The sequence below is a fragment of the Podarcis gaigeae genome (genome assembly GCF_964106915.1).
Source record: "Podarcis gaigeae genome assembly, chromosome: 10".
NCBI lineage: Eukaryota > Metazoa > Chordata > Lepidosauria > Squamata > Lacertidae > Podarcis > Podarcis gaigeae.
This window is the reverse complement of record NC_139686.1, coordinates 68,240,943-68,266,940: the sequence shown is the minus strand read 5'-3', so window position 1 is coordinate 68,266,940 and position 25,998 is coordinate 68,240,943. Positions and strand designations below refer to the sequence as shown.

The following is a 25,998-nucleotide window of genomic DNA, read 5'->3' as shown; positions in this document are numbered from 1 at the left end:
TTATAACAGGACAAATTATTCAGGCAAGTATAACATGATGTGACAACCGTTTCAAGATCTTTCTACAAACTGAAGTTTCTGACCAGTATCGGACCAGTTCCACCATTCAAATATGTACGCTTCCTCTTGTGGTACTTTTAAACTTATGCTGTCAATATCGTTTGAAACTAGGGGCTTTTCCTGGAAAGAAGGGCAGGCCAATATATTCCACTATTATCTTAATATGTAATCAAAGATCAACATAATGAGCTCTAGGCCCCATCCTTCAAAGGAGGCGGTGAATGTTTTTCTTTCAACCTACATTCACACACTGAAAAGCAGTGGATTGGGAAGACCATGGATGAAAACGAATGGAAAGCTGTCTCCAGGGAGAAGTTAAACATGAAAAATGAAAGCACCAGGAAAGAGGAATCATCACTTTTAATGGTGAAAAGGTAGGCAGTTTTCCTCTGCCTTGCTATCATTCAAGTGCTGCCTAAGAGCCTCTGCTAAACGTTGAGCACTTAGCTAATTCATCCTTACCTAACACAGACAGCAATTTATCTCAAGAACAAACATGAATAGATAGGTTTTCCTGCAGGACAACACCACAAATGTTGCAAGCAAATGAATGTGGCTTAGTTTAAAGTGGGGGGCGGGGGGGGAGGCACAGCAGGTTTCAAATCTATGTAATATTCGTGACTTTTAATATTCACCTACCTTCAAGGCTATGCTAATAGTTTCCTCTGAAGAGGCTGGAAATGCACTTTGGCAGGATATTACCTAAAAAGAGATGCAGAGATGCTCAATGATATAGTGAGACCCTGGTGAAGCCAAGACTCTCTTACTGCTGCTCATCATTGGGCCCCTCCTTGGCCAGGCTCTGGGTACCAGCAAATGTTGGTCTCAGGCCTCTTCCCTCTAGATCAGGGATCAAGCGTCAGAGCGTGTGAAATAAATATCCCACTTGTTTGATTATGGATCTCCAGAGGCTAAGCCAGCAAGCAGGAATCTTCCATCACAAAGGGACCCTGCAATCTCTATAGTCTCTGGCTTCCATGAAAGCCACACATACGGTTTCTACACTGACTTGTGAAAGGATAACTAACTGCATGATATGCGTAAAATGCCACAAAATGTCGCTAATCACACTGTCCCTCTTGGACCTCCATGATTTTTAAATACAGAACTGAAAAAAATTTACCTCCTAAATGCTTCCATATCTTTCCCCCCACCTGACAGCATTTTTAAAAAAGTTATGGAGCCAACATCTTGTGACACAAAAACCCATCTGTTCCTCCATAACTATTTCTAACTTGTTCAGCGTTCACATTCAAGTAAGGTCCTAGCAATTTCTATACTTTTCCAAATTTCATTTCAAGATTTATTTGTGTGTGTGTGTGTGTGTGTGTGTAACACTAACACAAGCATTCCAAAGTGGGTAACACGAAAGTCATGAGAATGATTTACACTCAGCAATGTGATATAGAAATCAGTGATTTTAAAATATTTGTTTTTGTTTCTTATGGTTTTAAGATATGGCTTCTAATGTAAACACTAATCTAAATGCTATGGCTGACATCTGAAAAGAAATCCAGCTAGTTCTGTGCGTTCGAGGGGGGCTTTGAGTTCGTACTTTTCAAAACCGTGCAGCAATTCCATACGACAACTTTTCCCAACCCAGTGCCGTCCAGATGTTGTAGACTACATCCTTGATCGTGGCCAGACTGCCCAGGACCACAACAGCTGGAACACATCAGGTTGGGCAAAGGTGCCATAGGGCGGCCAAAGCAGTCTCAAAACGGAGGGGACTTTCCAATGAAATTTGTGACACGGCATGGAGGACTATTGTTTAAAGGGGCTTTGGAATCCAAAATACCATGGCTTGGATCCAAGCTCGTATCACTTCTTATACAAAGCCCAAAGGGGCTCTTTTGTAATGTTCTGCAACGGTTCATAATTTAGGCAAGTGAATTCAAGGACATATACAGTATTATCCTGAACTCCATTACAGTCTTATAAATTAACAGAAAACTCAAAAGATAGCATCTTTAGGAGTAAAGCACTAATAAGCAAAGAAACACTGAAGAAGGCAGACATATCAAATCTATGAGAGAGAGGTTGGTGGGTGGGAAACTGGGTTCTAGCCCATTATTCACGGAGACCATTTCAGAAGTGTTTACACATTGTCTCCAATTCAATTCGGGATTTGTGGTGAAGAATTAAAACCACAACTTAACAATGATTATGTTTAAAGTATCCCTGCCACTTACTTTAAGAACCGACTGGTGTAACCTGTACAATGAATTCACTGCAGCCACGTTCCTCCTTTGACCTTCTGTTAACGGCCCAATCACCTGGCTGGCTTCTCCTTGCGTCGACAGCTGCAAGTAAAGCATACAAGTCAGGCAAAATATTTCCTTTTAAGTACACTAATCCAAATAAATACAATTCTTCCCCTTAAAATGGAATGGGAAAATCAGGTTGCATTTAAAGGTAAAGGTACCCCTGCCCGTACGGGCCAGTCGTGTCCGACTCTAGGGTTGTGCGCCCATCTCACTTAAGAGGCCGGGGGCCAGCGCTGTCCGGAGACAGTTCCGGGTCACGTGGCCAGAGTGACGAAGCTGCTCTGGCGAGCCAGCACCAGCGCAGCACACGGAAACGCCGTTTACCTTCCCGCTATAAAGCGGTACCTATTTATCTACTTGCACTTAGGGGTGCTTTCGAACTGCTAGGTGGGCAGGAGCTGGGACCGAACGACGGGAGCTCACCCCGCCACGGGGATTCGAACCGCCGACCATACGATCAGCAAGTCCTAGGCACTGAGGTTTTACCCACAACCCTTCAGGTTGCATTTAACACCACCTTAATTCCCAGCACAGAAAAAGTTGTCGGAATCTCCGCTCGACCGAGCTCTTCCGACGTGATTAATGACCTGAGCCTCTGATAAGGCTCCAAGCACGTTCCCATTACGCAGAGTATCCAGCACAGGGAAGAGACGAGAAGTTTGAGCTACATGCTAAGACTTTTATTGCTAACTACGCAGACAGAAAAGAAATATGCATGCTCTCTCTGTGAAAGCAAAGAGCAACTGGAAAACAAAGGAACAGGAAACCAGTAACGTCACACCCGTCTCCTGACTTCCAACAGTATGGAATCTCTGGAATGCAAAACAGAGTCTTGTGACTCCAAGGACTGTACAGTGGCAACACACAGAAACCAACATCCTCCCCCTTTCTGTGAACACCACTGGGCAGTGTGTCAGTACAATCTCAGTACAAACCCAACAAACCCAACAAAAGTGTCCTGAAACTGTTTGGGTTTTTTAATTCTATGGAAAATAACTTCCTGAATTTCAACGTTTGGGGTTGCTTCTTGCCACACATTTTCTTAACATGGGATTATTCTCATGCGCTGTACAGGCGCATGAAATTATTATCTAAACAATGAAAGCAAGTGACAGGTTCTCCCAGCAGATTCAGGACCTGCAGCACTTTGAAAGCCTCACAGGGACACACCCAAGAGCCAGAGGAATTTATTTTTCCGATGTTACACAGGAACAGGAAGAATGCAGAACGATGCCACACTTCAGGCAGAACCATCTCTGCATAATATTGCCAGCAGGAAGAAAAATAGCATCTACAATCTATCAAGGGTGTGAGGCCACCCAATTATATATGCCACAGGGAACTTACCCAGTCAACCAGGAAACGTTAAGTTGAGAAACAGCCAGGCTGGTACAATTAAAAAATAGACTCAAGCATTCCCCACCATGGGCGACAGATACACTCATTGTCCCAACCTCCTAATAGGTCACCAGTAAAAAAACAACAACCTAGCAACATTAAAACATCAGGGAAAATCCTGAATTAACGTTTAGCAAATAAAAGCATTATTTAATATTATTTCACAGCAATTTGTCAGTTGTCAAATAATGTTCCGAAACAAAAATGTACCTGTGGTGAATAAAAATATTGCTCTCTCTACACTGCAACCCTCATGTCTCATTTCCAAAATGGCTGTCAGGGGCTTACTAACACCAACCCGTTCCTTCAGGTGGGAATTAAATTCTGACAGAAAGTATCTAAACAGACATGCACAAATCTCCCTCGGAGGTATTTCACCTTCAGGAATGTTGATTCATTCTATTCTCCACATTGCTTCAGCAGAAAACACATTTTAGCAGAGCATACTGTGATGCAGATGGCACGTAGCACAGTTAAGAGCTAGAAGCCTCGGGACCTCTGTCAGATAAAAAAGAAGAAAATCCACTCATCCATAAATAGGGCTCTATAGTTTCCAGTAGCATTATCCTTTCAGGGACCATCGCTAACCTCAATCTGATTTAGGCAGACTTTGATGTTGTTTTGCGGTCTGAATTGAACGCTGCAACGGGTTTTGCAATGAAAATTAGGTGGGGCAGAAGTTTTTAAAAGGGAGGAAGAAAAAAGGAAGTTCACTAAATTGGCTAGTCATTTAATGCCATTAAGCACCTCAGACAATGCATCAAAACAGAACCATTCCTTAGACTAGATACTAATTTCAGGACCCTGAAATTCATTAACGTCTCTTCCAGTAATCTTCTACCGTTAAATCTCTTCATGACAAGAGTCTGAGAAGCAGAGACAGACTTCGTGGGGAATGCAAGCGTTAGGAGGTCCAGGCGCTGTAGACTCCTGGGCTAGTGGACGAGCAAAATCGTTTGCAGTAGCAGTCAAGCTGATTTCAGACAAAGGCTTTCTTTTCATATGTTTCCAGCTCCGCATATTTTGAGTAAAACACCAGTAGTTGCTCAAATGTTGAAGAAAGAAATGCTGGAGCAGCTTTTGGGAGGGAGGTGAAACAGCTTGCAGGGGAGATAGGGAACTATATAGGAAACCCAGCCAGATGGGCGGGGTATAAATAATAAATTATTATTATTATTATTATTATTATTATTATTATTATTATTATTATTATTCAAATGGACTCTGCTCGCAGGCTGCTTAGGCCACCGGGATCTAGGTAAAATTTCAATATTTTATAAATGGTTTTCATGAAAATGTTGGTAAATGTAAGTTTGGTCTTAAATTATGATGGGTTAGGGCAGTGCTGGATTGCCAAATAGGCAGAGTACCGCTCTATGGGCCTTTCAGGGGCCCGCGACAAAACATCAATATAATATTGATTTCATCTTGATCTTGTTGGTTGGTAAAGTCAAAAATGTATTAGAAGATAATTTGCTAGGCTTCTGGCCCTGCAAGATTTCGACTGCCTAGAGGCCTCCACAGGGTTAACTCTTGCCTTGGGCTAGGGCCAGAAAGACCCGAGCTCAAATCCCTAGTCAGAAGCTCATTGGAAGACCTTGGTCAGTATTTCTCTTTGCTTAAATCCACCTCATAGGATTGTTGTGGGGGATCAAATGATGAATGGTTGAACCCATGTGCATCAACTTGAGTTTCTGGGGTTAAAAGGTGGAGAATCTGCGCAATAAACTGCAATCCAGGGACGTTTGAAATACGAAGCCGAGCAGAGGAGGAGCAAAAATCAAGGGGAAAGGCGGTGCTGTTTTACAAGGCAGGATCAATGTGGCCCTTGGGCAAAGCGGTGGCAGCAGAGGAGCAATAGCTTGCTGCTCTCACACACAGGCTAGGAGAACAGCAAGTCTATTTGCCCACAATGCAAAGCAGCAGTGAGGCAGCAGCTTCCTTCCTCTTCCTCCTCGGTGCTGCGTTTCCTGGGTGCCGCCCAAAGCAGCTAACTCACCCCATTCATTGGTGGGCCGGCCCTGGCTAGATCAATAGATATATGAGAGAAACAAATCCTTGAATGTGTCAGATGCTAAATGTCTGAGACGTGCGCAGCAGAGTAAGAGCCCCCTGTCGTTAATTAAGCCAAGCGAAATCTTCAGATAGAGACTCAATTTCATAGGCATCCTCAGAGAGTTTTGTGTCTACCCAACCGTATTCTCACATTTCAGGGAACTGTAAATCTTGATCGTGAACCTTTCCAGGTTTCATGGTTCTGGGTCTAAGGTTCTAAAGAGAATGGTTTACACTGGCATGAATTAATTCAAATTTCCCATTTTTTTCCCATTTAAAAGAGTGGGAACAGTTTAAAAAAACACACCAGTGAGTTATATTTCTAAGTGGAAAGAGCAAGATTTACACGTATTATTCATAATAATAGTAGTGCATGCCATATTTCTGAAGTGTTCAGGGTATTTCATGCACATTAACAGTTCAAGAAACCCATACAGTAGGCTAATGCAATTATTCAACATTACAGCTGAGAGGTTGAGACAGGCTGCCTGAGATAGGGAGAAAATGGCTGAGGTGATATTTTAACCTGGGGCGTTCAATCTCACAGGTCATTCCTTTCAATGATATTACACTAGCTCAGTGCTTAGAGCAGATCAACAAAGGCTTCTTTCATGTGAGCTGAACGCCAATGAGTCACAGTGAATTTAAATAAAATAGATTTTATGGAAGTGTTGCTTTTGCACTGTTTCTAGTCAAACAAACTTGAGTTTGTACTGATTACTGGAATATACTGACTGTTTCCTGTAAGTCTGGATCAATTAATCAAGTTTTGTAATGGACTTGTTGAGAGTGATGGTATTGCTGATATAGTTGTATCGGCTGCAAACCACTTTTGAGTGCAGGATTTCAGAAAAGAAGGTACATAAATAAACATGACTTTATGGTCTTAAGAATACCTGTCATAAGACACTGCCGTAGAATTTAAGAAGCAACAGATCACTTTGAAATTTGGAGGTTTATTTAAACTGAAAATGGTACAACGGCCAAATTAAGATCTGTGCTTCTGATTAAGATTGTTCTGCAAGAGACCCAGCATTGATGTTTATGGGGCATTTAAAGGGACTTAGATGTTCCGAACAGAACAGACCATGCATAAAGTGGAAGTTCCTACTTTTAAGGTGGGGCTTCTGAAAGATGTGACCCACTCTGCTTTTAGGTTTTGCAGAACAAGCCTTGTAGCCGCCCAGAGTGGCTGGGGAGGCCCAGCCAGATGGGCAGGGTACAAATAATAAATTGTTAAATTATTATTATTCTATTGCCTCACCACAATATTAGGGAATATTAGGTTGAATATCTATCTATCTATCTATCTATCTATCTATCTATCTATCTATCTTTAAATAAACAATTGACCAGTTTATCTCCGGATGGTGCTTCCCCGAAAGTTCTTCCTTGTGACCCTTCTGGAGTTAAAAAAATACAGCAATTTAACTGTGTGAAAAATATTTTGATAACACATAAAATCAGCCTTTGGCAATCCACAATGTTTACAGTTTTTCAAGTCCATACACTCCTATGTCTATCATTAAATCACAATGATATGACATAAAGATAGGATTATGGATTCATTTTAACGTGTCAAATACGGAACTCCAATTCACACTACAATTGTTTACCACTCATAACGGCAAATTAATAATAATCTTTATTGTGGTCCAACGACCCATAACATGGACTCAGAATAAAATACAGATTCATACAGACAACCCCCCAGGGAAGGGAGACCGAAGCATTATTTGTTTAGTCATGGGTATGTTGATCTTTAATTTGTATGACTACTGAAAGTAACTTTTGCCATGGCCACTGTGATATCATTGGACTTGTCATCCAGAAGATATTTGGTGTAGTAGATTGACCCAGTTGATTTGCCAATAGTGGTTTAATCAATAGTTCCCTAGCTTGGTCATATTGTCCGCAATGCAATAAAATATGCCTCATGCAGTCGATGTCCTGAGAGCATAAAAGGTAAAGGTAAAGGTACCCCTGCCTGTACGGGCCAGTCTTGACAGACTCTGGGGTTGTGCGCCCATCTCACTTAAGAGGCCAGGGGCCAGCGCTGTCCGGAGACACTTCCGGGTCACGTGGCCAGCGTGACATCGCTGCTCTGGCGAGCCAGAGCCGCACACGGAAACGCCGTTTACCTTCCTGCTGGTAAGCGGTCCCTATTTATCTACTTGCACCCGGAGGTGCTTTCGAACTGCTAGGTTGGCAGGCGCTGGGACCGAGCAGCGGGAGCGCACCCCACCGCAGGGATTCGAACCGCCAACCTTTCGATCGGCAAGTCCTAGGCGCTGAGGCTTTAACCCACAGCGCCACCTGCGTCCCCCTGAGAGCATACATAGATCCTATTTTGATAAGGGATACCTCTCAGTCTGTATAACGGCATATTTGCCACCTTAAGCACGCCAGTCTTCAAATTAAATACAGTATATGATATGGGCAATAACAGACGTGTCACCCAAAGAAAAGGACTAATGAGTTGGTAGCATTGACTTGTGACTCAGTTGCTGCCCTGCTGCTTATCTAAATATTTTCTGAAAATGTCACTTCAGGGATTTTTAATTTATTTCTATTTTTTTGCTGTTTGCAAGCTTGCTCAATTTTATTCTTTCTAGCAACTTGCAACATTGAGCAATTAGACAAGAGGATTAGATTCATTTTCCTGGAGCTGTCAGACAAATCCCACGGCTAAAATACAACCTGCATAATGATTCATCTTTGATCTGCATATAGCTTAATGTAGCACTTTAATTTTTTAAAAAAACAAAAACAAATAATAAAGGTAACTCTTAGTAATGTATCCTATATGTGATGCTTCCTAATTTAGACATTATTTCTGTCTAATTCACCACTAAAAATCCAGGCTGTAATTTCCTTATAAAATAAAAAGCTGAAACTTGGCAGACAAAAGCAATTCTTCCAGCGTTCTTTCCTGAGCCATAAAAAAAAATTCCATAATTGCAACAAAATTATACCAGATAGAGGTCCATCCCAAATAAGTCATGGATGGCACTTGAGACAAGTACTCCTGAAATTAAACCAGGTGTAGGACTAAGGGAAACACTGAACCAAGAGAACAGTTTTCCTAATGCACACACACTCAGGGCAGCTCCAGACATGATTTCAGACAAGTGGGTACAAGAGATACCAATATATCCAGCCCGTAGTCAGGAAGGGCCCCTAAATCTGAACTTTCATTGAAAGAAGAAAAGAGCAAGTCTCTAGTTCTCCTAGAAATAAAGTTATGAAACAAAATGTGCAGGCATCATTCTAAGCCATTTCTGTGAGATGAACCAGCCTGCTTGCTTCCACCTTTCAGTGCTTTTAGCCAATGAGTGAAATCAGAGATGTGGCTGACAAGTGAGTTGCTGGACACCAGGTAATAGGAATCCCTGATGTCCTAAAGAGCTGCAGTTTCCACCTCCTGTTTACTGTACTTTGATTGCTTCCATTTATGGTAATTTCTCTGTTCTTGGAATCTCTGCAGTTTGACCTTCCTTCCTAGCAACTAGGATGCATATTTCTTGCGATGGGCTCCTCTGAGATCAGGTACTTCCTAAAAGTTTTTCTGTTGATACTACCACACAGTAAGAAAACCACCGGCCCCAGCAAATCGCAAATGTGAAAATCTGAAAAGAGTTGGGGATTCCGATTTGAACAATGTGGGATGGGGCACAGGAGGCTGCAGGAAAATGTGGGGGATTGCCTCAAATTTCTGCCCTCCTCCATTAGCTTCCTGCACCCCATAGCTCATTATTTAAAGGTAAAGGTACCCCTGCCCATACGGGCCAGTCGTGTCCGACTCTAGGGTTGTGCGCCCATCTCACTTAAGAGGCCGGGGGCCAGCACTGTCCGGGGACACTTCCGGGTCACGTGGCCAGCGTGACGAAGCTGCTGTGGCACCAGCGCCGCACAAAGAAATGCCGTTTACCTTTCCGCTATAAAGCGGTCCCTATTTATCTACTTGCACTTAGGGGTGCTTTCGAACTGCTAGGTTGGCAGGAGCAGGGACCGAGCAATGGGAGCTCACCCCGTCGCGGGGATTCGAACCGCCAACCTTCTGATCGGCAAGTCCTAGGCTCTGTGGTTTAACCCTAGCTCATTATTTAGGAAGGCCTTAATTGAGTGGGACATGGTTTCATGTCAAAGCAAAGTTATGCCTTTACCCGACAAATCGTTTTGAGTTGGAAATCTAATCTGGCCTGGTTGCATGCAAAATCACCACCAACTGATGAAGATGAAGGAAAAGTGAATCTGAGAAGGAACAAGTGAGTTATCTGTTCTCTTTCACATTTAACAGCCTCTGCACGATTCATTAATTCCAAAGCTGCTTTTGGCCTCTCTTTGCAGTGTTCCCCTTATATAAAGTGAACACAGCAGAGTTATATATATGTAAGATAAATAGTACTGACTGTTTTTCTAAAAAGGGCAACTGAAACAGCATGCAGGCAAGGCAAAAAGACAGCTTTGTGGAGCACTCTCTGTGGAGGCTAAACATCAATGAGCTTAAGAGAGAGAAATAACTTAATTGACAGAAGGAATTTCCCTTTTACTGCAGACACGACAGTAATTCAATAGCCATGTTCTCCCTGCTTTCTTGGAAAATGTTCACATATGCTTATAGAAAAAAATATATTCATATATTCTTCAAAATATTCTGGTGTTTTTTTTTTGCTCACTTGTGATGTTGGGTAGATATTTATCTCTTACAGAAGGATAGAAAGAAGCTAAAGAAAATACACGAGTAACGAGTACCTAAAAAGCAACGTGGCAATAATTATTTTTGTTTATTTTTGCATCCTTAGGGGAAATTGGGAACCGTTTCTTAGACTCTAAGGAAAGTGTTCCTCATTTCTAGACATCTGAATTTTCGTGTTCCCAGCACAACACATTTTTTATCTATGTGCAGCAGGTGGGCATGTTAGTGTATTTCAATCCACCCACATGGGAAGCTTAACAGAAATAGCATCAAAGTAAAAGAACATACAGTACTTAGAATACCACTCACACACTGCAAGCTAACTGCAGACATAACTCAAAATGAAGGAGAAATAATTTCTTTTTTTTTAAGGGGAGTCATTTGGGGAACAATCCTTCATTGACAAAGAGAAATTGGATTACTTTGTCCATTCTGACTCTAACATCTAAGAAATCACTGTAAGCTTGCTTGCCATTTTTGCCATATTATGCAACCATGCTTTCCATCAGGAGGGAGATTTTGCCACGGAGACACTCCCACTGCCACGGAGCCCAGCGCAATCTGGGTGGCATCGGCTACAAACACTGCTGCTCTGGAAAGTTTAAGAAGTGCTTTGCGGGCCTGATTTGGGCCCTGCTGTGGGGTGCGCTCAGGAGATCCTTGACCCACGTGGTGGATGCTTTCGAAAATCCAGAAGCAGCGTGAGCCCACACAGATGGCAAGATGGCAAGTGCATTGGCAACATGAGACCATCTTGGGGCAAAGTCCAGCAGCCATCCTGCCATCTTGCCTTTTGTTTGGCGTTGTCAGCTACCAGAGGCTTCAGACGCCTACCGGCCCAAAGACACCATCAAATTCATGAGCAGCTAGATGTGGTGGTGATGGAGGGTGAACATCCATGTACCAGGGAAGGACACGGTGGACAAAGAGGGACACGATTTGGCGAGGCCATCTGGGTGTGGCCTACAAGCTCTGTCTGGGTGTAAGGACCCAAGTATTGGCTAATAATAATAATAATAATAATTTATTATTTGTACCCCTCCCATCTGGCTGGGTTTCCCCAGCCACTCTGGGCAGCTTCCAACAAAGATGAAAAATACATTAAAATGTCACACATTAAAAACTTCCCTGAACAGGGCTGCCTTCACATGTCTTCTAAATGTTAGGTAGTTGTTTATCTCTTTGACATCTGATGGGAGGGCGTTCCACAGGGCGGGCGCCACTACCAAGAAGGCCCTCTGCCTGGTTCCCTGTAGCTTTGCTTCTTGTAATGAGGGAACCGCCAGAAGGCCCTCAGCGCTGGACCTCTGCATCCGGGCAGAACGATGGGGGTGGAGACGCTCCTTCAGGTATACTGATCTGAGGCCGTTTAGGGCTTTAAAGGTCAACACCAACACTTTGAATTGTGCTCGGAAACGTACGTGAGGTTGTAGTCTCTGGCAGAGTGTGAGCAGGGGGAGGCCGCAGGTGGACCAAATGCTATACCTTCCACTGAAGGCAGACCGTCGGGCAACAAAGAAGAATGAGGGGGGTTTTTTGTTTTAGTTTTAGAAGAAAGGTAGGTAGGTGGGAAGGTAGGAAGGGTGATTGAAGGCTGCCACTCCAAGGGTGAGGCTTCAGATGAATAATAATAATAATAATAAATTTTATTTATATTCCGCCCTCCCCAGCCGAAGCTGGGCTCAGGGCGGCTAACAACAATTAAATAATCAAACAATCAAATAATCCAACATTCTAAAAACATTTCATTATAAAAATTAATTAAAATCAAATTGATGGCAACCGTTAAGCAAAATTCTGTGCAGGTTGCCAAAGGAGGGAGTCAGGCTGCGCCCTGACCAAAGGCCTGGTGGAACAGCTCTGTCTTGCAGGCCCTGCGGAAAGATGTCAGGTCCCGCAGGGCCCTAGTCTCTTGTGACAGAGTGTTCCACCAGATTGGAGCCGCAGCCGAAAAAGCCCTGGCTCTAGTTGAGGCCAGCCTAACCTCTCTGTGGCCTGGGACCTTCAGGATGTTTTTATTTGCAGACCGTAGGTTCCTCTGTGGGGCATACCAGGAGAGGCGGTCCCATAGGTACGAGGGTCCTAGGCCGTATAGGGCTTTAAAGGTTAAAACCAGCACCTTAAACCTGATCCTGTACTCCACCGGGAGCCAGTGCAGCTGCTATAGTACCGGATGAATGTGATCTCGCAGCGAAGACCCCATAAGGAGTCTCGCCGCGGCATTCTGCACCCGCTGGAGTTTCTGGGTCAGTCTCAAGGGCAGCCCCACGTAGAGCGAGTTACAATAATCCAGTCTGGAGGTGACCGTCGCATGGATCACAGTGGCTAGGTCAGGGCGAGAGAGATAAGGGGCCAACTGCTTAGCTTGGCGGAGATGGAAAAATGCCGCCTTTGTTATAGCTGCAATCTGCGCCTCCATGGAAAGGGAGGTGTCGAAGATTACACCCAAACTCTTGATGGACGGTGCTGGCACTAATTGCACCCCCGCAAGAGATGGGAGTTGCCCCCTCAATCCCATATCGTCCCGACCCAGCCAGAGGACCTCTGTCTTCGAAGGATTTAACTTCAACCGGCTCCCACGTAACCATCCAGCCACAGCTTCCAGACATCTGGTCAGTGTATCTGTGGCCGAGTCAGGATGGCCATCCATCAATAGATAGAGTTGGGTGCCATTGGCATACTGATGGCAACCCAGCCCCAAACTCCGGACAAGCTGGGCGAGGGGGCGCATAAAGATGTTAAAAAGCATCGGGGAGAGAATCGCACCCTGGGGCACTCCACACACCAAGGAGTGGCGGGATGACAATTCCCCCCCCCCCCAAGCGCCACCCTCTGTCCCCGACCAGAGAGAAACGAGCGCAGCCATTGCTCATTGAAGGGGGAAACAGAGGAATATGACAGAAGGAGGAGAATAAGGCCAGAAATGAGAAGAGGAAAAACAAATTTAAAGGCCGAAAGAGAAGGAAAGCGAGAGCCAAGAGCAAGAAAACTGATTGGGAGCCGCCCATTTCCTGAATCGTTTTTTCCCCCCTGCTTTGTCATCAGGGTGGAGCCAGAGCCCAACTCAGCGACTCCATGATGTAAGTAGGAAATGAGCCAAATCAGTAGGGGCTTTGGAAAGGATACCATCAGCCATGTTTCTATTGGCAGCACCTCCCAATAAGGCTACCTGGCAGCCGCCAATTTACAAACCAGGAGGCATCTAATAGTTTGGGTGGTAACACTTTTTATCGTCTCCCTTCTGTCATGGCAACCACGACCTACACATACAGAATTTCCCAGTCGATTTCTCCCATGGCTTAGGGGTGCAGAGGCGTCTTCACCTGCTGATTTCTTTCCCCGTACTGAATTGCAGCACAGCTCAACAAGCAGACCGCATGGTGTTGATAGTATACGTTTGTCAGAAATTAATCCTAAGTAAAAGCAGTGACAAAAAAGGCTGGGTTCTTAATGAAGTGTGCACACTCAGAATGTAAGCAACAGGCTTAATTAAAAGAAGATCAATGAGCGACTGTGCTCAAAGAAAATAATATATTAGGATGCACAAATAACAAGTAGAGCAAGCATTAATATTTTAATTTGAAAAATTGCATGCTCGTTTCTACGTTGCCGGCACACTCTGTACACACAACTAATGAATAGCCCAGACAAAAAAATGGCACTTTTGTGCGCATTCTGATAACACAAAGAGGCACATTGTTTAGGAACATAGAAAGCTGCCTTATGCTGAGTCGGGCCATTGGCCTATCTAGCCTTGTTCTGTCAACACTGACAGGCAGCAGCTACACAGGATTTCCAAGACCTACTTGGAAACAGTAGAAATTGAACTCTGATAATTTTGCCTAAATGTAATTCCCCCCCCCCCCAAAAAAAGAATGTATTTAAAATGGTAGTTTATTTCAATATACACAATAAAGAATGGTGGGAGGGTTTTGGTTTTTGTTTTGCAAAGAATTGGCTATATTTATGGAGGATGGATCTATCAATTGCTGTGATTGCCAAACAGAGCTTACATGTACAAGGCCTGTACAACCGACTACTAGTTGCTGTGAAATTTTGAAGGTTGTCAACACCATGCCTTGCTTATAAGCATCTTTGAGGCACTTTGCTGACTGCTCATGGGGAAGAGATGCCTGGACGTGTTACCTATAAATTCTCGTGTAAATCTATCACAGATGTCATTTGTGACAAAGTGTGTGTGTGTGTGTGTGTGTGTGTGTGTGTGTCATCAAAGCAGGCTGGAAGGCAAAAAATTATATATGGTAATTTACAACAAACATAATTTCCTCCAGGCTACAACTTGACTTTGAAGCAATTAGCTCAGGCTAATCTTGAAAATCAGATTAGGCACACCAACTTGATTGATGATGGTGACATATTAGCACCTCGCTTCCTAGACATTTTCTTCGCATTATTTGTGTTCTCACTGACTGTGCTTTAAATAAGCATTTCCTTGCTTTCCACACCCTTGGCAAAAAGCAACATGGTTTTCTACAGACCTGTAAGAAGAAACCTACTGGAGGCTACATAATGAAGCACGTCTGCTACCTGTTGAACGCAAACTCTTACAGCTTTTACAGCCACTATTATTTCCTTAAGCCACATTATTTCCTTAAGCCTACAGTGAGATCACAGCACCAATAAAATGGGTTGAGGAGAGGGAAAGGTTAAGAAAATGCATCCCTCTATTTTTGAGAATGAGCCGCTACGAATTTCTACCATTCTAACCCTACAGGGACAAAAATTCCATGTTGCCTTTTTCTATAGGTTATCATATTGAAATTGTTAAGAGACTGCATACAAGAGGTCCTAGGTCCCCAAGTGTTCACTAGGGTCAGTTCCTCAGCTACTCCACTGAATCCAGACTTCTATTAAAAAATCTCCTGACACCATTTATGGATTCTCCCTGTATATTCTTACACAGGTACATCTACCCACCAGACATGCGGGGTTAGATACATAAACTTGAGAATACACTCAGACCAGAACACTGAGAAGCAAAATGCAAACATATACAGACTTAAGGGGGGAAAGCAGCCAGAACAAGGAGACATTTAATGGAGAAGGCGCCTATCCTATCTTAACATAACTGACCTTTTATCCTTAACTCTTTCCCATATGGCCGCCCGCCAGCATTTTAAAAAACCCCGGGACGGCGGAGGACTTCTCCGCTGTCCCGGGGCGATTTAAAAGCCCCTGGGAAGGCAGGCAGGGGGGACAAAGACTTTTGCCCCCCGCCAGCTTTCAGAATAGGTCCAGGACCTCTTCTGAAGGCTGGCGGGGGGGGGAAGTCTTTGCTCCCCCCCCCGCCTGCCTTCAAAAGCCATCCGGGATAGCGGGAAGCGCTTCCCTGCTATCCCGGACTGCTTTTAAAATGCTGGCGGTGGGGAGCAAAGCCTTTCGGCCCCCGCCGGCCTTCCTGGACCTCTTCTGAAGGCCGGAGGGGGGGGGGAAAGGCTTTGCTCCCCACCGCCAGCATTTTAAAAGAGGTCCCCGGAGATTTCCCTATGGGCTTGCTTCTTGCGAAGCAAGCCCATAGGGAAATTCGTCTTGCGAAGCAACTCGCAAACGGAAAACCCTTTCGTCTTGCGGGTTTTCCGTCTTGCGAGGCATTCGTCTTGCGGGGCACCACTGTATATTGTATTTAATTATGAGGTATCAGAGTTTTCAGGGGGCTAACCAGGCTGGGATAGCAGACTTGTTGGTTTTTGAATGTCTGATGTAGATTTTTTTCAATTTCGTTGTTCTGTATGGGACAATGACAATAAAGATTATCGTATCATATCGTAACAAGTGGCCTAAGCTTTGCGGCACGGTGGGGATTTGACGCTGCGGTCCCTTAACGCTCTGAATGCCGCAACACGCACAGGAAAACATGGCAATCGTGCAAAACCGCAAACCCTTCTATCACAACAGTACCTGTTCAACTTCAGGGGTAGGATTTAGATTTTAGCTGGTAATGCTCGAGGCACTATGAAAACTCTGCTAGTTTGAATGCATCTGCTCTGTTCTGACTGGGTCAGGCTTTTCATTTTCGGCGTTTGTTTAGAATTTTTTACTGCTTCGTGTCTCTGTGTCTGAATGACTACTAGGCACGTGACCACAAGTCTCTTGCAACAGAAAGGCAGCTAATACATTTTAAGCATAAAAGCACAGGAGACAGAGGAACTGGCTTGTCAGTGACTGTGTAGTACAACCAGGGAAGATGGGGGCATGCACAAGCATTTTTTTCATGCAACCAGAGGCGCTTCTACATGTGTCACCTGTACAAGTCCAGTTTCCTGGATTTTGAAGGCTGTTACTGTCACATCCTGCAAAAATATCACTGATACAAAGCAAAACGGAAGGTTGTATTCAATGCAGCACTAAGAAACATCCCATCAGCTCAAGGATTTCTCCACACACAACAGAAAGTTCTCTCCCTCTTTGCACCGTCCCTCCACCACGCAGTCGTACCTTGGATCCTGAACGCCTTGCGACTTGAACATTTTAGCTCCTGAACACCGCAAAGTGAGTGTTCCAGTTTGCGAACGTTCTTTGGAAGCCGAACGTCCGATGCGGTTTCGGACTGAGTGCATGAAGCTCCTGCAGCCAACTGGAAGCCGCGCCTTGGTTGTTGAACGTTTTTGGAAGTCGAATGGGCTTCTGGAACAGATTCCGTTTGACAACCAAGGTACGAATGCATATTCCAGGTTTTTGTCCAATGTCTAGAGCAGATGGGGAGGGGGTGCAGGGTGCATATTGGGAGAGAACTGATGGTTGGGGGAGTCATGTTACACTAGCACTGATTGTTATAGGCGTTAATTCCCTCCCAGTGGCACATTGGAACAGTGTGGGAACACGGGAAAGATCATGGGTGGGCAAACTAAGGCCCGGGGGCCGGATCCGGCCCAATCGCCTTCTAAATTCGGCCCACGGACAGTCCAGGAATCAGTGTGTTTTTACATGAGTAGAATGCATCCTTTTATTTAAAATGCATCTCTGGGTTATTTGTGGGGCATAGAAATTCGTTCACCCCCCCCCACAAAAATATATATAGTCCGGGCCCCCCACAAGGTCTGAGGGACAGTGGGCCGGTCCCCTGCTGTAAAAGTTTGCTGACCCCTGGGATAGATGTGTTAGTGTTCCTAGTCTGAAGATGAGTTTAAAGTGTATGGTGTTTTCCCTACCAAAATTATCAGGATTTCCCACCCCAAATCCCTCAAAGTCATCTTTCAGTGATGGGTGTTTGGCAGCTTAGAGTCACAACAGCTTTGAAGACTTCATACTTCATCAAAGCTAGCCCTGAAGAACAGGGTCTTCAGAACAACTGATGTGAAACAAAAGCAGCAGCAGCAGCAGCCCCACATTCCTGTCAGTGTTTTTTTTACAATTTGTTTTTATTCTGAAACCACTTGCCTCTTTTGAAAGCACGCTTCTTTCTGAATCACCCTCAACATGGCTCTGAAGACTGAATGACACATGCAATACGAAACTCCACGGGCCCTGAGGCCTTCTTAGCATTTATGGCTGCCATGCCTGCTTTTACAATTCACTGACAAAATCGACTTGGCTTGTCCTTAGAAATATTTTGTATTATAGAAACTGAAGGCTGTTTATTTATTTGCAGGAAACTAGTTTTGTGCTATTCTAATTTTTCAAGTTTAAAACATTGTTCGCCAACATGGCATCCTCCAAATCATAGAATCATCAAATTGTAGAGTTGGAAGGGACCCTGTGGATCATCTAGTCCAGGGGTTGGCAAGGTTTACCTCGCCTGGGATGGTTTACTCCAGCGGAGATCCCTCTGTGGGCTGGATTGTGCGCGCTCACAATTTCCGGCGCCTGCACAGACAGAAGATTTCCGGCACCACAGAAGCAAGTCTCCGTGCTGCGCTGGTTTAGCACAGTGCGCAGGGATTTGCCAAGCAGGCAGCTCGGTTTGGGGGCTGCTCGGGGACCAGTTAAATGATCCCCATGGCCTGCTTGTGGCCCATGGGCCTTAGGTTGCCGACCCCTGATTTAGTCCAACCTAGTCCAAGTTGCAGGGGTCGAACCTGCAACTTTGGTGTTTCCAGCACCATGCTCTAACCAACTGAGCTAGCCAGGCTCATAATACTATTTGGATTACAAGTCCCATCATCCCTGACCATGCTGACTGGGGGTGATGCAAGTTGGAGTCCAACGACATCGGGAGGAGCACAGGTTCCCAAGCTCTCCTACAAAATGCAGTTGCAGGTCTCTGTGTTCTGAGTCACAGCCTCCATTATCACTACATCTGCAGGATTGGTGAGAGGCATCGCAAGTTTACTTAACACCACCCCACCCTTTCTAGCACAATCTTTCATGATCCACCACTTTGGGTGGGGAGAGTTTTCCATGCCTGCAACAGAGAAGCTTGTGAGAGGAGACCTTCTCTGTCCACAAACCTCCCTTTCTGTATGTGGTGAAGGAAATCCACCACTCAATCCTGGCAATTAGATTGTGCCCCGAGTAATTCTGATTCACAAAATTTGAAAACGTATAACTGGAAGTATTTAAACATTCCAGCTGTTCCAACTGCACTGCTGTTTTTGAGGAGCACTGATGACAGAAAGAAACACATTTTTAAACCTAAAACGATTTCACAACTGAGAATTACTTACAAGCTGTTCAGACTTCACACTAAAGAGCTGTATGGTCTTTGCCACATTTTTTGATACCGCCAAGGTGAGATTTGGATCTACAGCAGCCACATTCAGCTCACTAGAAACAAAAGGCAAAAAAATGACTGTTTAATCACGATTCTTCAATTGTTTTCTTGCTATTTTAGACACCAAACAAGGGGGAATAACATCTTCTACATACACTGTTAGGATAATGAATTTAAGTCATCTAATTCTGAATGAGGTTATGCACCATTCACATAGTGACTTTCTTTTGTACTTCTTTACTTGTTCACAAATAAACTGTGCTTTAAAACTTGTTCATAAATGATCTAGAGTTAGGGGTGAGCAGTCAGGCAGCCAGATTTGCTGATGACACCAAAATGTTCAGGGTGGCTAAAAAACAAAATGAATTGTGAAGAGTTCTGGAAGGATCTTTCCAAACTTGGTGAATGGGCAGAAAAATTTGATCACAGATTTGTTTCTCGTGTGCAGCAGAACTCGCCCTAAGGTATCTTTCATACAACGCTCTCCACAGATCATAATGCAATACCACCAATGTTGGCATTCTATAGATCGCAAGAGCAAATATGGATAGCCTTCTTCATCAGGTCTAAACTCAATCTATGAAAGGAAATATTCCTTTTTTAAAAGAACAGCTTCATGCTTTCAAAACAGTTTGACCAGCACTTCATGTTCAAAATTGCAGCACAGCCACCCGTATGACCAAAGAGAGGTTATGATATAGAGACTCAGGGGTCAAATAATTTTTCTGTTCTGCTTCTTGGTTTTTCCACCCACATGGATTTTTAAAATTTAATGCCATAAGTTCAAAACTCTGTGTCACTCTAGATCAGCCTTTCCCAACCTACTGCCCTATCCAGGTGTTATTAAACTACAATTCCCATTATCCCTGACCACTGGACATGCTGTCTGGGGCTGATGAGTCTCACAGTCCAAAACATCTGGAGGGCATCAGATTGAGTAAGGATATTCTAGACTCTTCTCAGATCATGATTATGTCTATACTTTCATCTCCCTTGGAACAATGTGGCATATCCTGAAGGGAGGGATAATGTTCATATTATGAAAAGTTTTAATTCTTCCAAAGACATTTTTTCTCCAGACCTCTCCCTCAACCATTACCTCACAATTACTATCACACAGTAACACATGGTGAAACATACAATGTAGGGTTGGGCTCTAACAATGTGGCTAGAACTTTTATGTCCACTCCCAGGCCAGCTAGGACTTAGACACCTTTTCTTTTTAAACTACCTTCAAATTCAGAACAGCAGCAGAAATGTCCAGAACAACATCTCCAGGAAGTAGAATGTAACGTGTGCAAACACAGAAAGAGGTCCAACAGAACTATCTGGGTTTCTCCAGTTTGCACAATAAAAATGCATGAGATAAGCTCTGATTTAATTCCACTGCTAATTGCTTGGATAATTAATGAGGAATCAATCATTTAGCAGTAACGAGCTTTCATTTCCTAAACTATAATTTAGGGAGAGAGGAAAATCACGCTGCATGTTACGTCCCAAAATTTATTACCAACACTTTACCTTGCAATGGTTTTGATGATGCTGTCAAGCTCATCAGCTGAAGGGGGGTTGCGACCTCCAGGGGGAAAGACGAGGTTGATGGGGTCAAAGAGCCGCGACAATGACTTTGACAAGTAGGCAGCTTCATAAGGTTGCAAAGAGTCTTTCAGGGCTGTTTCTGGACTGAGTGGTGGGGAAAATGGGTTAAGATAAAATATATTTCCTTTTTTCAAACAAAACAACAACAAAAAGCAACCAATTTGGGGTTGGACTAAAGTCCACCTTAAAGAAACACCATCCCTATTTTCTCAGCTCTTACTCAAATTATTTTGAAGGAATGCAGATCCTTTAGAGTAATTTCTAGTGGGAAAGTATGCAAAAACCTATAAAGCAAGTATCCTTACTTTAGGAGCAGCTACACTTACTAAAGCGTTAATTGGCAGAGATGTGTGTAGCTCTAGGAATTAATCTTCTCCTTCAAAATGCATGAAATGTTCAATTAGCAAGCATTTTTTCTAAATCAAGGTCTTTCTTTGAGACATTCAATGTTAAAAACGGAACATTTCCTAGCTTAAAATAAAGTTTGCTGTAGTTACATATGCCATATACATCATATTGTTCTGTTTTTAGTATAAGAGGCTAATTTGAGTCCCTGACCCCAAATGATGCTGAGGAACTCATACCAGCTTCTAACCCGGAAGTGAAAACCCATTGAATACATTACCCCCTGTCTTTTATTACTGACCCACCCATAAGGACCCCTCAACCTGTACTTTCAGGAATCACTGTTTAACCGCAAACTGTTGTCAGGAATTTTAGAGATTTCCCAAGACACTCCAGTGGGTGTTTTGCACGGGCCATGAGACAGAAAACAATATAGCATTGCAATCTCTATCAGAATTTTTATAAAGTTTTTTTGATTCTCTGGGGACAGTAATGCAGAGAACCTGCAGCCCTCCAGGTGTTCTGGATCTCCCATTAGTCTCAGTCAGTATGATCAATGATCAGGGATGATAGGAGTTGATGTTCTGCAACATCTGAAAGGCCACGGGTTCCACAACTCTGCTCCAATATCTACAATGGTCTAAATGGTCCCCCCTCTGGAATGAGATCGACGTTTGACACAGTCAGGCCAGTGGACACATTCAGTCCCAAAGAGAGATGTTGCTTTGGGGAGCCTTAGTATGACACAGTTTGAGAACTCTAGGAAAAGAGTGTGTCAGAGACAGCCCAATGATTCAGAGCCTCACATACAAAATATCTCACAAACTAGACAGGTGGGAGATCAGAAACCCATTTAATGTTTGTCTACTTCTGTCCAAGCCAATTAGCACTGTACAGAACATGCCATCAGCAGCAGATTCAGTGGCCTAGTCTGCACATCACAATATATCTCAGTTAATGGTTTACCATGGATGTGCTGAGCAGGGCTGTTGTGCTCCTACTGCTACCACACAAAAGGAAACAAACAAAACCCCCTAGCTTAGTGTTATGTCCGAGCCATGTATCATGGCTTGTTTTGCTCCCACAAGTCACGATCAGTGAGCCAACAACAAACTTTGGCTATAGACTGAGATTCATTGGAAGTGAAACAATCCCCGGTTCTGCCATAATGCTAAGCCAGGCTCATGGTTTGTTTCCTCAGTGCATTGTGGTGTTGAGCATTCAAGGTAAATCATTTACTCGTTTGCGGCAAATCATTAACTGTGGTTGATTTTAACTGTGGTTAAAAATCATGTACACTGTAAAAAAATAATGCCCAAACTGGTAGAATGAAATAGCACACTGTTGTTAATTAAAATGTTAAAACAAAATGCTGTATGTTGTGAGGAATACAAAGCTTCAGAGTCTAGAATTTTCTATTTTTTAATATATACATACTCATAATCCTGTTTCTTTTGCATGAAAATGTCCTGTGTATCATCTTCTATCTGTTGAAGTTCTGCAAAGTGCTCGGCAGTGCCATTTGTAATGAAATTGCTTTGAATATTTTTGCTATATTGTTGAATACGCTTCCAGAAATCATTATAGAGCCTCAGTAATTTAGGGTATTCGCCTTCAAAAGCTTGTTTCAAAAACATGGAAGCTACAACACAAAAAAACCAAACAAACCCATAAATATTACTTGGAAGACCATATCAGTTTCTGCAATACCAACAATTCTTGTCATTTAAATTCAACATAATACGGACACATAATATTTAAATAAATGCAGTCCTTATGACAAGGCCTGTATGGGCTAAATTTCATCCCAGAATTATTTTCAAGAGGAAATTGGGTGTCCCTCGCAACCTTACAGGATTGCCTTGCAAAACACTATTCAGAGTTTTAGTTTTTGTTTTTGCAGTCCTAATACAATGTTCCATCCTGATCTTCATTCCTTCTTTAGGGTTAAATCTGCTTCTTTAGAAAATAGTTACCAATCTCTCAATGAGAAATAATTGTCAGTAACATTAGCAAAGGTAAATAAAACTTCTTGTCTTCTAACTATTGGATGGTTTCCGTATAATGCTAAGCCATAGTTTGTTTAACAAACCATGTGTTAACAACGATCATCTCACAGATGATTAAAAAATGGCTTCAACTTGGTGTGTGTCCTGGGGAGGGGATGGTAATCAAACAAACCATGGTTAAGTAAGTGTGCTTGACACACATGTTAAACAAACCAAAGTCTGAAAGCCAACAACATGCCATGACTCCAGATCAGAGTTTGTTGCCAGTAAACAAAACATAGTGAAGTCAATGGACAGAGTTCCCACATACAGTGGTGCCTCGCAAGACGAAATAAATTCGTTCTGCGAGTTTTTTTGTCTAGCGAATTTTTTCGTCTAGCGAAGCACAGCTATTAGCAGCTTAGCGGCTATTAGCGGCTTAGCGGCTATTAGCGGCTTGGTGGCAAGACGTTTTCATCTTGCAAAGCAAGCCCATAGGGAAATTCGTCTTGCGAAGCACCTCAAAAACGGAAAACTCTTTCGTCTAGCGAGTTTTCCGTCTTGTGAGGTATGCGTCTTGCGGGGCACCACTGTACAACTAAGTCATGGTTCAATAAACTATAGTTGAATAAACCATTGTTTAGCATTTTGTGGTAACTAGGCCAGTATCACTACCTTCTCTCAGGGCACAATTTGACTAAGGATCCATTTTCAATATAATGACTCAACTCTGAAACACAAGAAAAGATTAAAGTGTCCCTGAGCAAATGTCCCTCCCACTACTGAGTAACTATAGAGACCCAACACATACAGCTAAGAGGTAAAGTCTCTGAAATAAGATGGAAGGATTTCTAGATAGGTTTTTTCCTGCAAATTAAACACTGTGTCCCTTCTCAGTCACCAGCAGAATTTCCACATATTATTTAAAATATCATTAATCAGAATATATAGACATGTACCTCTCTTAACAAGAGAGGCTGATTTACAATTTGTTGTATTTTTTCTGATTTTGAATAGAGCTACTTATTTTGCTAAACCCTACAGATTTATTGCCAAGGTTTAGATTTCATACCTTATAGAGTTGGATTTTGCCAAGCCCACGCTAAAGTTAGGAGTGTCTGAAAGAGGGCTTGTCTGTAGGCACGCCTATTGTGTTTGTTGGTGACTAAATGCTCTTAAAATTCCTAAAAAGAGCCCAGAAGCTTCATTGGATACATGTATAATAAACAAGTTAAAATACCCAATGAGTGAGAGAGTAACAAGGAAACGAAATATTATTGCAAAAGACATAGGATGTACAGACACAGCTTAGGCCTGAAACATTTGTGGGCCAAGTAAGGATGGGTAGTTTTTACGTTTCTTTATAATTTATCTTACAACCCTTTAAAGGAGGATTAGACAAATGGCTATGCTCTCCCTCTACTGCTGGAGGCAGTAATATTTCTGAATATCTGTTGCTGGAAAGCAGAGGAGTGGCCCTGCATTCGAATCCTGCTTGCTCTTTTCCCACAAGCAACAGTTTAGCCATTGTGAGAACAGAATGCTGGACCAAATGGGTCATTGGTCTCATCCAGCAGGCTCTTCTTATGATTTTACAGCCACATTGGGGGTGGGGTGGGGTGGGGGAGAAGGAATAATAATTGGAACCACAGAAAGATATGAGTTTACTGTCCCAATCATAAAAATCTCCCCCTCCCTGAATTTGCTATTTGTGCTGGCAGGAACACTTTACAGGCAGAATTTCTGGAGTGGGGAGCAGCGGCGTAGCGTGGGTTGTCAGCACCCGGGGCAAGGCAAGTAATTTGTGCCCCCTAATCTGGGGCAAGGCAAGTAATTTGCACCCCCTAACCCCTAACCTGCCGCTGCTGTCAGCTTCTTCTTGCTGCCGCCTGGGCTGGGGTATTTACAGTAAGGTAGCCATGGCGGCGGCGGGTCCGTGTCAGCTGATCTGAGGCGAGTTGCCGCTGGCGCTGCCGCCCAAACGACGTCGCTTGCCCGGAGGAGGAGGAGGGCAGAGAGGCAAGGAAAATGCAACATGGCCCAGCAGCTGCAGCTGCAGCGGCGGCGGGGCTGTGAGGAGGGGCTGCCTGGCGCGCCCTCCGCGGCCCTGACGCGCGGGGACCGCGGCGAGCGCTGAGAGCCGCTGCCTGCCGGACGCCTTCAGCCCGGACGCACGCACAGCTCGTTGGTTCCGCGAGACACGGGACTCTGCTACAGCCTGCGCCCGAGGCTCTTCGGCAACTCCGGAGGCGGCGAGCGCGCGCCCCCCCGATGTTGCGCCCGGTGCGGCCAGCCCCCCCTGCACCCCCACGCTATGCCACTGGTGGGGAGTAATTCATGAAAACTGTGGTGGGGTTTTATTTTGGGGGGGGGGGAGGTTAACACCCACACCCATGCCCCCAATTTAGATTGGAGGCCCTGTGGCTGCTACTGATATCGAAAAATTCACACATCTCCCTCATGACATGTAGCTTGACCCTACATAGGGCCAGGAACCAGCAGCTATGAGGAGTCCTCTGTGATTCCAATTTCTTTCCAGCCTGACAGCGTATTTTTTATTTAGTAATGGCAAAGTATATTTGACAGTATTAGGCAGTCACTCAAATTAAATTAGATCACTTGGTTACTTAGCAACTATACAAAACAACTGTGTACAAACAGAGCAATAGCTAACTTTCACCGTTTTTAAAAGAGGGGCTAAAAACTTCAAAGATGGTTACAGAGATGCTGTGCACTTGCACAAAGTTAAGATTTATCCATAAGCATGAAGGAAAAATGCTAGTAAATTCACAAAACTATTGTTGTGCGGCTTCAGTATCTGTTTCACCTGAAGAAAAGATACGCAGTCTTTGATATTCTTTGACTAATGTGGAGCAATACAAAACAAAACAAAAAAAACCTTTCCAGGTTGCTTTT

General features: G+C 43.7%; 2 protein-coding genes and 1 long non-coding RNA gene across 6 annotated transcripts in view; 1 reads left to right on the top strand and 2 right to left on the bottom strand.

Moving 5' to 3' along the window:
- BCAP29 (B cell receptor associated protein 29) overlaps positions 1 to 25,998 on the bottom strand; it is a 920,634-nt gene that overhangs the window by 701,850 nt on the left and 192,786 nt on the right. The gene's annotated exons all lie outside the window — the stretch shown is intronic.
- Positions 1 to 25,998, bottom strand: part of COG5 (component of oligomeric golgi complex 5) — a 172,004-nt gene that overhangs the window by 23,269 nt on the left and 122,737 nt on the right. For all 4 annotated transcript variants that reach the window (XM_083701441.1, XM_083701442.1, XM_083701443.1 and 1 more), the window contains exons 12-16: positions 22,532 to 22,736; positions 20,672 to 20,833; positions 19,104 to 19,203; positions 2,253 to 2,363; positions 700 to 762 (exon numbers count right to left, since the gene is read on the bottom strand). In XM_083701441.1, the coding sequence (XP_083557567.1) occupies positions 700 to 762; positions 2,253 to 2,363; positions 19,104 to 19,203; positions 20,672 to 20,833; positions 22,532 to 22,736 (641 nt within the window). The remainder of the gene's footprint in view (positions 1 to 699; positions 763 to 2,252; positions 2,364 to 19,103; positions 19,204 to 20,671; positions 20,834 to 22,531; positions 22,737 to 25,998) is intronic.
- The window catches only part of LOC310826614, a 32,206-nt gene that overhangs the window by 515 nt on the left and 5,693 nt on the right, over positions 1 to 25,998 (top strand). Inside the window, exon 2 of the long non-coding RNA XR_014555891.1 lies at positions 322 to 434. This is a non-coding gene — a long non-coding RNA (uncharacterized lncRNA). The remainder of the gene's footprint in view (positions 1 to 321; positions 435 to 25,998) is intronic.